Source organism: Pecten maximus, chromosome 15 (assembly GCF_902652985.1).
Source record: "Pecten maximus chromosome 15, xPecMax1.1, whole genome shotgun sequence".
Classification (NCBI taxonomy): Eukaryota; Metazoa; Mollusca; class Bivalvia; order Pectinida; family Pectinidae; genus Pecten; species Pecten maximus.
Genome location: NC_047029.1, coordinates 1,098,618 through 1,115,132, shown reverse-complemented (window position 1 = coordinate 1,115,132; position 16,515 = coordinate 1,098,618). Strand labels below are relative to the sequence as shown.

The 16,515-nt window shown below is 35.6% G+C and overlaps 1 protein-coding gene across 2 annotated transcripts; it reads right to left on the bottom strand.

Annotated features, from left to right (window-relative positions):
- Positions 1 to 1,140: 1,140 nt before the first annotated feature.
- Positions 1,141 to 16,041, bottom strand: LOC117343757. Of its 2 annotated transcripts, none has more exons than XM_033906243.1 (5): positions 15,717 to 16,041; positions 7,208 to 7,382; positions 6,338 to 6,613; positions 2,947 to 3,114; positions 1,141 to 1,406 (listed from the first exon to the last, which is right to left on the bottom strand). In XM_033906243.1, exons 2-5 carry the CDS (start codon positions 7,329 to 7,331, stop codon positions 1,390 to 1,392), a joined length of 585 nt encoding a protein of 194 aa, XP_033762134.1. In that variant the 5' UTR covers positions 7,332 to 7,382; positions 15,717 to 16,041; the 3' UTR covers positions 1,141 to 1,389. The 2 variants fall into 2 exon arrangements, with proteins under 2 accessions (XP_033762134.1, XP_033762136.1); XM_033906245.1 differs by lacking the exon at positions 15,717 to 16,041 and adding an exon at positions 15,544 to 15,642.
- Positions 16,042 to 16,515: the final 474 nt, after the last annotated feature.

Sequence of the window (16,515 nt, the reverse complement as noted above, 5' to 3'; positions counted from 1 at the left end):
AACCAGACTCTATTCTGCAAGCAATGACCCATTTTCAGTTAAACACTTTCTTATTCGATCGCTTTGATCTACCACCTACTGTAAACGAGAAAGTTTTCACAACAGAAGAGCAAGTCTATAAATTATTTTCGAAACTGTTGACATACACAAATTTCGAATTATCTAAAAACTGTTGGTTTGTACTATATCAAACTTTAAACGCAAGTGAACTTTATTTTTACAATATTTACCTGTTGCTTGTATCCTTTCATGCCAATTTTCACTCACCATTTACAGTGTTGATGTGTCATTTAGAATTCAATATCTAACGTGGACAACTTCACGGAAATATCAAATTAGCAATATGCTTTACGAAATGGAAGGGATATCATTTCTTTCAATATATGCTTTGTAGTTTAGTCCTACGTTATATGACTAAAGTTATTGCAACTTTGTTGTCCACAAATTAACATGACGTGCAATCAATTAACGATTTGGCCAATCAAAAGGATGGAGGGTATTTTATGTAATTGATTGATAAAACATCTGGTACGTACAAGAGTTTAATTGATTACCTCCGATTTCTCTGAACACATAACACATTGGAAAAGTTTTCTGGTTTTCTAACCTACAATAAAGGCTGATATACAACATTTCCTTGTCGAGCACATCCTGAAACTTATAATTCGATACAACCTCGGGGTTATCGTTCCTGCTACAGTGAGGGTCGTTAGTGAGTGGAAGGGCGACAACTCTTAGATATTCGTTTCGATGATATTGTTCATTAATGTTTTGTTGTGCTGCTGACTTAATTAACATCTGAATAGAGGAGGTTATGTCCAGTTCCACAAAGTCATTATCAAAAGCTGTCTGTGGCGTGTCAAGCGTTGTAAAATGTATCATTTATCAAAAAGCCCGTGCTAGATGATTGACTAAACTTCCGCTCTTAGTTATTTAGACGGAAGTCTGTATGGAGATTATTACTAATAATGTCAACATTTATTTTATGAGCTATGTAAACTTGTATTTTCACTTGGCCCGAGTGGTCCGGTATGTGACCCGCTATATTTGAATTTTCCAATGCCGCCTAGGTAGAAAAATGAAGATGTTACCACCACTCAGCCACTGGACCCACAGATAATTTGAATAAAGTAAACAAAATTGAAATTATTGGTAAATTTATTACAAATTCATATCGGCCATTGGCAATAACAGGTATTCACTTCACATACTGTAGTTCAATGTAATCTGTCAATGTACAATCCGGATTCACTCATTGTTTAGATTATATGTACGAGACATTAAATCGCCTTTCTGATTGTGATGAAAACGCAATAAAGTTGACATTCAAAGTCGTCCTTCATTTCTCATTGTCATATTTTAGTCTCATTGTATATTTAAAACGGACTGCTAGTTAAATATTGACCCTGAAAGAGAAAAAAGGCATTGTAAGATGAAATGAGTAATTAGATTCAAACAAGAATTTAAAATATGGTACATGTGGAAGTATAAGGTTTGGTACAAGACGCTCAATGACAATATTACTAGGTTTATGTAACCAGGACATAACAAGATTTTACTGTACAAACAATGACAATGTTACTAGGTTTATGGAACCAGGACATCACACGATTTTACTGTACAAACAATGACAATATTACTAGGTTTATGTAACCAGGACATCACACGATTTTACTGTACAAACAATGACAATATTACTAGGTTTATGGAACCAGGACATCACACGATTTTACTGTACAAACAATGACAATGTTACTAGGTTTATGTAACCAGGACATCACACGATTTTACTGTACAAACAATGACAATGTTACTAGGTTAACTAACTAGGAAATAACAAGGATTTACTGTACAAACGATGACAGTATTACAAGGTTAACTAACTAGGAAATAACAAGGATGTACTGTACAAACGATGACAATATTACTAGGTTATCTAAACAGGACAGGATAAAGGTGCATTAATTTACGATTATCTACTACGTAATGATGGCAGTTTAACCCTGTACTGTTTAATCCTTGTGGCAGTACAGTGTATAACCCTTATACTGTATAATAGTGCCCTGCAGGTAGGGCGTACGAATTGTACCACAATGCATGATCGTATTTAATGACTTAATTATGGATCTATCTTTTCTCTTTTTTTTAACAACTTCTTCCTATATCTCCCTTGACAATGCCTCACTTTTGGCCTTTAGTTGAGCGTTCGCCCCTGTGAGGAAGTCTTTGGGTTCTTTCCCCTTGCCGAGACACACTAGAGTCTTTAATAATTGTAGTCGCTATTCTTGCTTAACTCACAGCATTGTGGGATTGGGATGGCTGGTTTGACCGTTGTCAGTATAATGTGACCGGTTGGTGTGTCCTGCTGGGTGTCTTTGGCAGTATGCTTCAGTGAGGTACATGTAGCACTATAAATCGGGAGAAGTTCCGGACTATCAAAAGGAGAACATCCGAACATACCACAGCATCCCAAAACACACCTACGCATGCATGTCGCACGCACAGGAGGCCGTGTTTAAATGACCTTAGTTTGAAAGGACGTTAAACAATAATAAACCAATCTAAATAATGGTAGAATTATAACAAGGTTTAACTGTACAACGGGGGCAGTGTAACAAGGTTTTATTGTGCAACGGGGATAATTAAACAAGGCTTTACTGGACAATGCTGGCATTTCGTTATAACAAGGTTTTTCTTGGACGAATTGTGGCAATACCACAAAGTTGCAATGTAAAATATCGATAGTTAAACAAAATTTTACTGACTAATGGTGACATTATAGCAAGGTTTTACAGCACCGAATTGTGAAGATGAAAAAAGTTTACTTGAAAAAAATGATGAGAGTATAACAAGGTTTTTACTAGACAAATGATAACAATATAATCAACTCTATTTAGAATTATGTCAGTTGTCCTGAGAAACAATATTGTCACATCTAGGACTTACCGTCCACCCAATTGCTCTTGCTCAGTCCCAGCTCGCTGTGGATATCACAGCGACACGAGGCTTTATTGTAGACGGTCCCCGGAGCACATTTCATGGTAATCCATCGGCCAGCAGCGTACTGCTGGTAATGTCGGGGTCCTTCAACGGACTCCCTCATCCCGGTACACTCTTAAATATAAACATATAAGTGATCGTCCGAGACACAAATGTAAACATATCACTGATCGTCCGAGACAAATGTAAATATATAACTGATCGTCCGAGACACAAATGTAAACATATAACTGATCGTCCGAGACACAAATGTAAACATATAACTGATCGTCCGAGACATAAATGTAAACAAATCACTGATCGTCCGAGACAAATGTAAACATATAACTGATCGTCCGAGACACAAATGTAAATATATAACTGATCGTCCGAGACACAAATGTAAACATATCACTGATCGTCCGAGATACAAATGTAAACATATAACTGATCGTCCGAGACACAAATGTAAATATATCACTGATCGTCCGAGACACAAATGTAAACATATAACTGATCGTCCGAGACACACATGTAAACATATAACTGATCGTCCGAGACACAAATGTAAACATATAACTGATCGCCCGGGACACAAATGTAAACATATAACTGATCGTCCGAGACACAAATATAAACATATAACTGATCGTCCGAGACACAAATGTAAACATATCACTGATCGTCCGAGACACAAATGTAAATATACAACGTATCACTGATCGTCCGAGACACAAATGTAAACATATCACTGATCGCCCGAGACACAAATGTAAACATATAACTGATCGTCCGAGACACAAATGTAAACATATCACTGATCGTCCGAGATACAAATGTAAACATATAACTGATCGTCCGAGACACAAATGTAAATATATCACTGATCGTCCGAGACACAAATGTAAACATATCACTGATCGTCCGAGACAAATGTAAACATATAACTGATCGTCCGAGACACAAATATAAACATATAACTGATCGTCCGAGACACAAATGTAAACATATCACTGATCGTCCGAGACACAAATGTAAATATACAACGTATCACTGATCGTCCGAGACACAAATGTAAACATATAACTGATCGTCCGAGACACAAATGTAAACATATCACTGATCGTCCGAGACACACATGTAAACATATAACTGATCGTCCGAGACACAAATGTAAACATATCACTGATCGTCCGAGACAAATGTAAACATATAACTGATCGTCCGAGACACACATGTAAACATATCACTGATCGTCCGAGACACAAATGTAAACATATAACTGATCGTCCGAGACACACATGTAAACATATCACTGATCGTCCGAGACACAAATGTAAACATATAACTGATCGTCCGAGACACAAATGTAAACATATAACTGATCGCCCGGGACACAACATAGGAACTTGGAATGACCCGCTGTCCATATATATGTATATGTATTACATGTTGAATCCCGTTACTCACGGCGGTCCTTCTATTTATGGACCGTTGGTTTGGAATTCGCACCAAGTCCCTTGGAGATAGCAATTCAAAATGACATGGAAACATATAAATCTATGTAATTTGGATTACAAAGGGGATATTACATAAATTTCTTCTAAACGCCGTTTTGAAATATAGTAAATTATTTGAACCTATCTTAAAATAATTGGACCTAGGTATAATCAAGATTATGTACAGTTGTGATCAAATATTGAAACTCTGTATCAATGAATATAGATACAATTCAATTAAACCCAATGATACAGCCGTTGATACTTGTACCTGTAGGACGTTAAACAATAATAAACCAAAATCCAGATCTGCTTGATATGAACCTAGGTTCATTTGATTTAAATGATTCATCGTGTCTTGGAAATACAAGTATATGTGTCACAGTTACCTCCCTTGGACCTTATCTACCTTACAAATAACGTAATGTCCCGATTTCTTTTTTTCTGTAACGAAAATCGTTGATTTGTCTCCCCCTGTGTTGAACTCTCCTTTCACAATCTTTTTTGCTTGATCATTTGCAGACAAATTGATTTGATCACATGTTGATAAGTTAACTACGGAAGAGCATTAGGGCCATGAAGCAAAAAAAATGAATTCATTTTTTCGTGATAATAACTCGAAATTTCGACTTAATAACTCGAAATTTCGAGATAATAACTCGAAATTTCGACTTAATAACTCGAAATTTCGAGATAATAATTTTAGTTATGGAGATTGGTAATGCACTAGATTTAGTGAAAAAACATGTTTCTCTTAATGTCACACTACTGTAAATATCATGTTTTTGTCTGCCAAATAGGACATGATATTAAGAGGAATGCACTGCATCTGTACTTGTAATTCCATGATTTGTCTCAGACTGAAAACATAGATGAAAGGCCCCTCCTTATAGTCATTATTACCTCCACTATCAATTTACTATAAGCCTTCTTAGTTCTTGGCCCCTTTTAAGTGGCCTCCCACATACATATATACACACAAGAATGGGAAATCAACTTCATCTTCTCTATCAGTTTAGGTCAGGATGATTTATAGCCAATTCCTCTTAATAACCAAAAGTAAAATTTGTTTGCTTTCGTGGGATGCCCCTTTAAGTGAATATGATAGATTGTGTTGAATATACTTATGATTAACATAGAAACACAAATGATGAATAAAGACACTAAATCTAGTGCATCACCAATCTCCATAACTAAAATTATTATCTTGAAATTTCGAGTTATTAAGTCGAAATTTTGAGTTATTATCTCGAAATTTCGAGTTATTATCTTGAAATTTCGAGTTATTAAGTCGAAATTTCGAGATATTATCTCGAAATTTCGAGTTAGTAAGTCGAAATTTCGAGTAAGTAAGTCGAAATTTCGAGTTATTATCTCGAAATTTCGAGTTATTAAGTCGAAATTTCGAGTAATTATCTCGAAATTTCGAGTTATTAAGTCGAAATTTCGAGTTATTATCTCGAAATTTCGAGTTAGTAAGTCGAAATTTCGAGTTAGTAAGTCGAAATTTCGAGTAAGTAAGTCGAAATTTCGAGTTATTATCTCGAAATTTCGAGTTATTAAGTCGAAATTTCGAGTTATTATCTCGAAATTTCGAGTTATTATCTTGAAATTTCGAGTTAGGAAGTCGAAATTTCGAGTTATTATCTCGAAATTTCGAGTTAGTAAGTCGAAATTTCGATTTAGTAAGTCGAAATTTCGAGTTATTAACACGAAAAAATGAATTTTTTTTTCTTCATGGCCCTTATGCTCTTCCGTAGTTAACGGACACTGATGGACCCGAGACCACATTTCTTTTGGAGGGAAGGTTAGCGGTGGTATTGAGCTACTTTAAATACATTTCAGTATTGAGGACTTACCGTCTGGAGGAAATGCGCATGCGCAATCAACTTCACTGAAGATCAGCCTATCAGGGCATTTCCGTTCAAAACGTTTCCCGAATGATTCCCTGTGGTAATACATATTGGGCATCTCGTGTCGCTCGAGTGGACAGTTTCCATAGTTACCGATGTTGTTGATGTTGTTTGTGTCCACGTTGTCGATGTTGTTTATGTCCAGGTTGTTGATGTTGTTTGTATCCACACTGTTGAGCATGTTGGTATTACCAATGTTTGTAACCAGAGGTGCATTTATATCTGTATAAAAAGAAGGAAGACAAACTGTCAATAACTGAATCCAGATAGTACTTAAAAACTAGAAATATTAATTACCTAAACAATTGTAAGAGTATTGAGACTATTATGAGAGAGACAAACTGCCAATAACTGAATCACAATACAGCTTAAACTAGACATGTTCATCACCAAAGTTATAGTATATGTATGTAGTTTAGTGTATGAGACAATATGTTAATAACAAAATCCAAATACAGCTTAAACCGTAACTAGAAATATTGATTACCAAAACAATAGTATATGAATGGAGATTATTGTGAGTGGGACAATCAGTTAATAACATTATCAAAATACAGCTTAAAACATAACTAGAAATATTGATTATCTAAACAACTGTATGTGTATTGAGACTATTGTGTTTCAATCCTTTAAAATATTAAACTTACTTGTGACAGGGTAAGCATTGCTCACCTTAACTCTGACCAGTCCGGTCCGGTCATAGTGAACTAACGAAACCTGATAACAAAAGCGATGTATTTCCTATACCTTTAACAACTAAACTAAATGTAGAGTATTTCCAGGAACACACTTATCAAATACTTGTATGATACCTACACTGTGGACCGTCCTGTCCTTCCACTTTGTTAAATGGCCATCTTGCCCTTGCCTGTTCCAGTCCATCAGTTAAACTAGCCACAGACAACCCCAGCAGAACGGATAGAACGAGAGACAGTGTCATGACGTCAGTTTAGATGTTTGTAAGGTTAAGCAATGTTCCTAAGAAGTGTCACTGTAAAATATTACAACAGGAAAAAATAATATGTATTCCAGAAAGATCGTAAAATGTCAATCAGACATAACATTATACACAAATATACTATACATACGATACTCCCACAGAAAATAGTTGTGAGATTCCCCCTCGTCCTCATAACAGCTATAGGTTTCATCATTCCCATAACTATAGAGGCTTTATTAAAGGCCCGGGCAAGCCCCCGGAGCACATTTCATGGTAATCCATCGGCCAGCAGCGTACTGCTGGTAATGTCGGGGTCCTTCAACGGACTCCCTCATCCCGGTACACTCTTAAATATAAACATATAAGTGATCGTCCGAGACACAAATGTAAACATATCACTGATCGTCCGAGACACAAATGTAAATATATAACTGATCGCCCGGGACACAAATGTAAACATATCACTGATCGTCGGAGACACAAATGTAAACATATAACTGATCGTCCGAGACAAATGTAAACATATCACTGATCGTCCGAGACAAATGTAAACATATAACTGATCGTCCGAGACAAATGTAAACATATCACTGATCGTCCGAGATACAAATGTAAACATATAACTGATCGTCCGAGACACAAATGTAAATATATCACTGATCGTCCGAGACACAAATGTAAACATATCACTGATCGTCCGAGACAAATGTAAACATATAACTGATCGTCCGAGACACACATGTAAACATATCACTGATCGTCCGAGACACAAATGTAATCATATAACTGATCGTCCGAGACACAAATGTAAACATATAACTGATCGTCCGAGACACAAATGTAAACATATAACTGATCGTCCGAGACAAATGTAAACATATCACTGATCGTCCGAGACACAAATGTAAACATATAACTGATCGTCCGAGACACAAATGTAAACATATCACTGATCGTCCGAGACACAAATGTAAATATATTACTGATCGTCCGAGACACAAATGTAAACATATCACTGATCGCCCGGGACACAACATAGGGACTTGGAATGACCCGCTGTCCATATATATGTACATGTATATGTATTACACGTTGAATCCCGTTACTCACGGCGGTACTTTTATTTCTGGACCGTTGGTTGGGAATTCGCACCAAGTCCCTTGGAGATAGCAATTCAAAATGACATGGAAACATATAAATCTATGTAACTTGGATTACAAAGGGGATATTACATAAATTTCTTCTAAACGCCGTTTTGAAATATAGTAAATTATTTGAACCTATCTTAAAATAATTGGACCTAGGTATAAACAAGATTATGTACAGTTGTGATCAAATATTGAGACTCTGTATCAATGAATATAGATACAATTCAATTAAACCCAATGATATAGCCGTTGATACTTGTACCTGTAGGACGTTAAACAATAATAAACCAAAATCCAGATCTGCTTGATATGAACCTAGGTTCATTTGATTTAAATGATTCATCGTGTCTTGGAAATACAAGTATATGTGTCACAGTTACCTCCCTTGGACCTTATCTACCTTACAAATAACGTAATGTCCCGATTTCTTTTTTTAGATTTCTGTAACGAAAATCGTTGATTTGTCTCCCCTGTGTTGAACTCTCCTTTCACAATCTTTTTTTGCTTGATCATTTGGAGACAAATTGATTTGATCACATGTTAATAAGTTAACGGACACTGATGGACCCGAGACCACATTTCTTTTGGAGGGAAGGTTAGCGGTGGTATTGAGCTACTTTAAATACATTTCAGTATTGAGGACTTACCGTCTGGAGGAAATGCGCATGCGCAATCAACTTCACTGAAGATCAGCCTATCAGGGCATTTCCGTTCAAAACGTTTCCCGAATGATTCCCTGTGGTAATACATATTGGGCATCTCGTGTCGCTCGAGTGGACAGTTTCCATAGTTACCGATGTTGTTGATGTTGTTTGTGTCCACGTTGTCGATGTTGTTTATGTCCAGGTTGTTGATGTTGTTTGTATCCACACTGTTGAGCATGTTGGTATTACCGATGTTTGTAACCAGAGGTGCATTTATATCTGTATAAAAAGAAGGAAGACAAACTGTCAATAACTGAATCCAGATAGTACTTAAAAACTAGAAATATTAATTACCTAAACAATTGTAAGAGTATTGAGACTATTATGAAAGAGACAAACTGCCAATAACTGAATCACGATACAGCTTAAACTAGACATGTTCATCACCAAAGTTATAGTATATGTATGTAGTTTAGTGTATGAGACAATATGTTAATAACAAAATCCAAATACAGCTTAAACCGTAACTAGAAATATTGATTACCAAAACAATAGTATATGAATGGAGATTATTGTGAGTGGGACAATCAGTTAATAACATTATCAAAATACAGCTTAAAACATAACTAGAAATATTGATTATCTAAACAACTGTATGTGTATTGAGACTATTGTGTTTCAATCCTTTAAAATATTAAACATACTTGTGACAGGGTAAGCATTGCTCACCTTAACTCTGACCGGTCCGGTCCGGTCATAGTGAACTAACGAAACCTGATAACAAAAGCGATGTATTTCCTATACCTTTAACAACTAAACTAAATGTAGAGTATTTCCAGGAACACACTTATCAAATACTTGTATGATACCTACACTGTGGACCGTCCTGTCCTTCCACTTTGTTAAATGGCCATCTTGCCCTTGCCTGTTCCAGTCCATCAGTTAAACTAGCCACAGACAACCCCAGCAGAACGGATAGAACGAGAGACAGTGTCATGACGTCAATTTAGATGTTTGTAAGGTTAAGCAATGTTCCTAAGAAGTGTCACTGTAAAATATTACAACAGGAAAAAATAATATGTATTCCAGAAAGATCGTAAAATGTCAATCAGACATAAAATTATACACAAATATACTATACATACGATACTCCCACAGAAAATAGTTGTGAGATTCCCCCTCGTCCTCATAACAGCTATAGGTTTCATCATTCCCATAACTATTAGAGGTTGCCACACCCCCGAACTACTATAGAATGTATTGCTTTCATATAACTGTTAACGATTTCATCTCTACTATAAATCCTACAGATTTCATTACTCCCATAACTGTTAAAGGGAACAACCAACCAATTGAAAAAAAATAGATTTTTGAAACATACCCTGTGTATAGAAAGTTGAGCCAAGGATAAAATGTCTGGCAGTCACTGATTGGCCAGTATGTTATGAATTAAGAAAATAGATATGTAGTCTGATAGGTTGATTTTTTTTCCAAAAGTTCAGGTAATAATGATTAACAGATAAACATTTCAGATTTTTGAGAATTTTTACTGCGAAATTCACCTATTTTCTTAATGGCTACCCTGGAGAAAATTTGTGTTATATGAGACCCTAAACTTTTGTTATAAACCATAATTGTCATATTGAATTCAAGAATTTAAATGAAATACTCCAAAACGTTAACACTAAAGTCTTTGGAAAAACAATTGGTTGGTTGGTCCCTATAGGTGTCATAACTGTTATAGGTTTCATCACAGGTGTCATCACTGTCAAAACTGCTATAGGTGTCACCACTCTCATTACTTCTTAATATGCTACAGGTTTCATTACTCGCAAAACTGCTATAAACTTTACCAGACCCATAACTGTTATAGGTTTCACTTTTGTCATGACGATTTTGGTTTTCCTCACCATTGAATATTTTATTTGCTTTGTTCTTATCATTATTACTATTTCACTTTATTTTGGTCCTCGGCGATAGCCGTGGGCCTGTAAGCATAACAGACATAAAATTTGCGAATTATTGCATATTCACTTTTGGAAAAAAACATTTGTGCATGTCTAACCCTAATTAACTTATTACACATTGTTGTAAATGTTAGTTACAAGGTATAACATGCAGTGGACTAGTTGGAGGGGAGAACAAGTCTCGCCAGCCACACCCGTTACAGCTTGTATCACTTAAGGTTGGGTTTCCAAATGGCCTAAGAAACCAATACAATAGCTTCTAAGTGCTATTGGTAGCCACTTCTGTCCTACGTTTACGAATAGACATTTAAGTCCAAATATGTACATACGCATGAATATAGTACCCTTTTCGTACCGAAAAATGGTTTCAGGAGAAATTGCTCAGTACAATTTCTTCATTTTATTTATCTATTTATTTATTTATTTATTAGAAAACTAACATAAACATGCTGATACTAACATATTAGATATCATATCTGCAAAGCAAAAAGTTACATTTTTGAATACATTAGGAACAGGACATACAAATGTAATGGATTTTGAGTAAGACCATGCTCTTTTACATTCAGCAAAATTTTCTAAAGGTCAAAAATACAATTTTCGTTTGCAGTCCATCCAGAACTATGTGCTTAAAACATATAAAACCAGTATCAAATGAATAATTAGGAATTTTGTGCAAATTAATTAAAATCGATTGACAATAATGCTATGTAATTTTTAAAAGAAAAACGAGCAAAAGGGGAAATTTATTTTGCATTGACTGACGTATACACTAATAGCCCCCCCCCCCCAAAAAAAAAAAAGAATGAAATTTCCACTTTCAAAATGACTCATGTTTCTCGATAACCGCAAATATCTAAAACTGGTGAATCAATTTTCTATCACAAACATTACATGATAGATGTTGGTTTACATATTAAATCTGGTATCTGGAGTCTAATACGGCTTCCTCGTCCTAGAATCTGATTGGCCATGTCAGTGTTGGTGTATCTACATCGCAGTTCTACTTGTCCAAGTCGGCGATACATAATACATGGTAGCGAAATCTGCATTACTTCATAATCGTCTTACACCTTTTGAGTTATGGATGCAAAGGCTTACTGGTTTCCAAATACATGTAATATCCTAAATGATATAGGATAATAGCTACGTTGGCACATACTCCCATGGACCCCTGTCTAGTCGGACACTGGCAATAATAATCCTTTATTGGATTAATGGTGTCGGAGCTGTCATGCTGGATCCAAACATTGTACTTTACACTCTTCTTATGCCTCGAGTGGATTTGACGTCGTACAATTTCCCGTGAATGTCAATATATCCAGATCACTGTAGTCACCATCATCACTGAGGTGCCCACTGATGTAACCAGCTGCAAATGTTATTTGGTATATGCCACAGAGTACTCTCCGAATTAACATGGCTTTGGATATCCCATTACCCGCATTCGCATCTAGTTTAACAAATACTGACTGAATCCTTCTGGTAAGATCCGTCTCATCTTTCACACACTAAGGTGTTGTGAACACTAAGGTTTTTATTTTGTCTGTCAGTGCACAATCCTTTTTATTATACCTTATGTAAGATTCTCGCCTTATTATTGGTCAATTCCTAATCACATGACCTGAAACAATATGCAGTGTCAGAAACAGCGGTCAATATTGCCGTGGGATATTGCAATGTTCCCCGCTCCGCCCGAAAACGCACAATTGTTTCTTACGGAAAATCCCGAACATTGAGAAGGGAGACAATTCTTACAAACGCAACAGTGTAGTTTTACATAGATAAAGAGAACTGTACCAGATAAAACAGATTTTTTCCAAGAACATTTTTCTATTCGGTATAATAAAATAAATAGTGCCCTTGTCTGAGGGGAATATGGAGGATTGTTTCCCCTCGAGAACATTATATTCCCTCGCCTATCGGCTCGGGAAGATAATGTTCCCTCGGGGAAACAATCCTCCATATTCTCCTCAGACAAAGGCACTATTTATATAGTGTCTCACTCTGGTGTTCTAACATATATGGGTCCTCGGATTCTACAGAGACTGTAACTATTCTAACGAGTATCTCGATGACATCAGGGAAATCGGTGTGTTTTATTAAAACAGTCATCGGTTGAATCGTCCGTAATATGACTCCACTACCCATCTGGATTTAGTTATGAATCTATCAGGGCTTGCTTGTAAGTCGGCATGTTTAGACTGCCCAGGATTTAGGCCAGACGGAATCTTTGTTGTTAAACCAATTGATTCCAAATCCGGCAAAACATCCCCAAACCGTGGATCAACAACGGCACTGTCACCATTCTCAAGCCCAGAGAGTGCTGTGTCCAGAATGTAACCATCCGGCAGAGCTATGCATCTGAACTTAAAGTAGTTCCGCTTCTTCTGGCAGAAGACGCATATTCTCCGGAGCTTGTTATCAGAACGCTTAGAAATATAGTTATATGTACCGTCAAATATGACAATAGCTCTCTTGCCAAAAAAATGCTTTGCAGAACACTGTGTTGTACACCAAACCAAGCCCTAACCCAAGTTTTCTCTTGTCAGATGTCCACGTCCAAGAAACAATGGAAGTTTAATTATGTCTAATGCTTTTACTATTGATTGAAATGTTTTCGATATATTTATTGGTAATTGACGTGTTTAAAAGTGTTTAACACTGTTTCCATGGTGTGTTCGTCTTCACTTTAACCAAGAACAACAGCAGTGCGTCTGCGTGGTTTTCAGTGTTAAAACTATTATGAATAGAGGACGAAAAATGTTAAACAATTTCTAGGAACTGTGTTTTTGCCCAACCTGCCTAGGCTTGACAAGATGTGTAAAGGATGAATCCTGCATTGTTAGCATAAGTGATATTTCCAAATGATCATTGATAATTTCCTTTGATATGAAAGGTGGCTGGGAATTGATCCTTTCTTTGTCATCAGTAGGAGTTTCAACGTAAGGTTTAAAATATTTCCATATTATGATGTAAGCAAATACGTGAGGACCAAGAAAGCCAGAGTTTGTGATTAAAAAAGGTAAACAGTTTTGATCATTCGACAAGGTTTGTGTAAGTGATAAAACTCTCAATACGCTAAGCTATTTTGAATGAATGAATATGAATCTTTTGGTATTTAGTTTTTGGTTCAATATTTCCTATTTCGCTAAAATATCTTTTTTTTTATCTGTTTTGTGACAATATGAGTGCTTAGTTTAGTGATTTAGTTACGAAACTAGTTAATCAAATTCATCTATGAATTTTGATTAAATGTATAGCCAAGGGAACTAACTTTCATGGCACAAAGCAAGGTATCGATGCCTCTAAGGTTAAAAGATTCTTTAGGACGAACCCTGAGGGGAATTAACATTGCTGGAAACCCCAACTTTTTGCACCGGCTGATTCGTAACAACATATGTGTATATTGTACCGGTGAATTCATGCATTTAAAAATACATCATACATTTTCCCGTCTAGTACTACCATGATTTAAAAGTAGCTAATATAAGGATATAAGGATATAACCCTTATATTTAAAATGAAATTAAAATCGAACCAGACTATAGATAACATGTCGTCAACACAGCAACGGGTTCCTGAAGCTAATCTCGGTCTGGTAAGAAGGGGTCACATATGTCCTGCCAGCATGTCCCGTTATAGCTCATATCATTTAATAATTATTTTGATCTCGAATTTATCTCATTACTAAATTAAATGCATGTATATGCACCGTTTAGTTAAGATATTTAACAATATAGTCGACTTTGTTCGTGTCGACGTCTATTATGACCAATTAAATCGTAATAAATATATAACAATAGTTATACATGCGTAGTAGACTTGCACATGGTATAAAAACGGCGTGGAATATCGAACTGACAATAGTCTTTCACAGCAACATACCTCATCTCTGTAGGAACTTTATCTCAATCAGAAATTGATAACGTTCTTGCATGAATTTTAACAGGTATTCAGTCCATTGGATAATTGGAGTATCATTTAGAGCCCTCTCCTTTCATATTTATTGCTTTGATTATTTTTTTTACATTTTGATGTAGACAGTTTTTCCTGTGTTTTAATTAATCTTTAATTAATCTTTCAGTCGGATCGTGAAGACATCAATATATCTAATTCAACATCCAAAAGTTTGAGTATCTTTTAAGCAGTGGACCTTTTTATAAGACTATCTTAATATTATTATTTTAGTTAGAATTAAACAAAGAAATACATAGATATGTATATATTACTTATATACAAATTTGACATTCATTTAGTGAAATATGAATAAATCTAAGGTAGGTTAGGTCTTTAAAAATTAGGTTTATTTGATATTTTAACAAAATTAAAGATTCAACATGAATAAAATTTCATCAAACGAGCTTTGTGAGAATAGTGAATGTGTTTTATAAGTAAAAAAAATAATCCGTAACACGTCGTGCTTGTGTTCTAATAAACCAGGTTTACTCACCTTATGCTATGTGACCATCTACCTGACATTCGCTCTGGGCGAAACTACACTGGATTAGTTTTTACGCAGCTTATAATTAGTTTGGATGCAGAAAGCTACCATTGTTGTAACACGTGCCTGTTCTAATTAAGTAAAATGAACCTAAGAGCCAAAGTGTTAAAACATATACTTACCAGAAGGGGGTTTTCTAGTCCATATATCAGTGTGAAATACGAGTCATCATTCCCAGCTAACGATATGTGATGGCAAAAGACCTTTTTTTCTGCGGTCACTGTGTGTGATGAATGACCAGTTTGACCGTAAGTGGACAGGTATTCTGACAATTGCGAGAGGCCGGAACACGAAACCGTAAAAAGTGGCTCAGGTATTACCAGGAAATTGTAAACACTGGAACATCGCTATGTAGTTACCAGAGGTGGGGTCGGAATCATATTCACAACGGCGAACCAATCAAATCCACGCAAACAAGGGGATTTGTTTTACGACATTTTTCTTTTAAAGTGTTTTATCCTCACAGGAATAGGTGTATTTTATGCTCAAATGTATGTATCGAACGTGCGCGTTCATGTTGTCAGTACAGGTGTAATATGTACTAAATACCATAAATAAGACATAAAACGTCTACATAGCCGGCGTTTACCTGTACCGGTATATATGTACTGTATAGATGGATTACGTTCCGTGACATGACTCTAGGGGTCAACAGTACGGTTACTCTTGTCATATAATCCACATAAATCATGATTACACGATATCTACTATCTCGTGATCTACTTAATAGGGCTATAAAACAGTCAGAAAAATATCCCATCCGTGTAAACAAACTAGCATTATATAGTTATAGTTCAACATAAGTAATTGATAGAATTATATATATTCATAGTTCAACATAAGTAATTAATAAAATTGTATATATAGTTATAGTTTAACATAATTAATAAGATTATATATATTTATAGTTCAACATAAGTA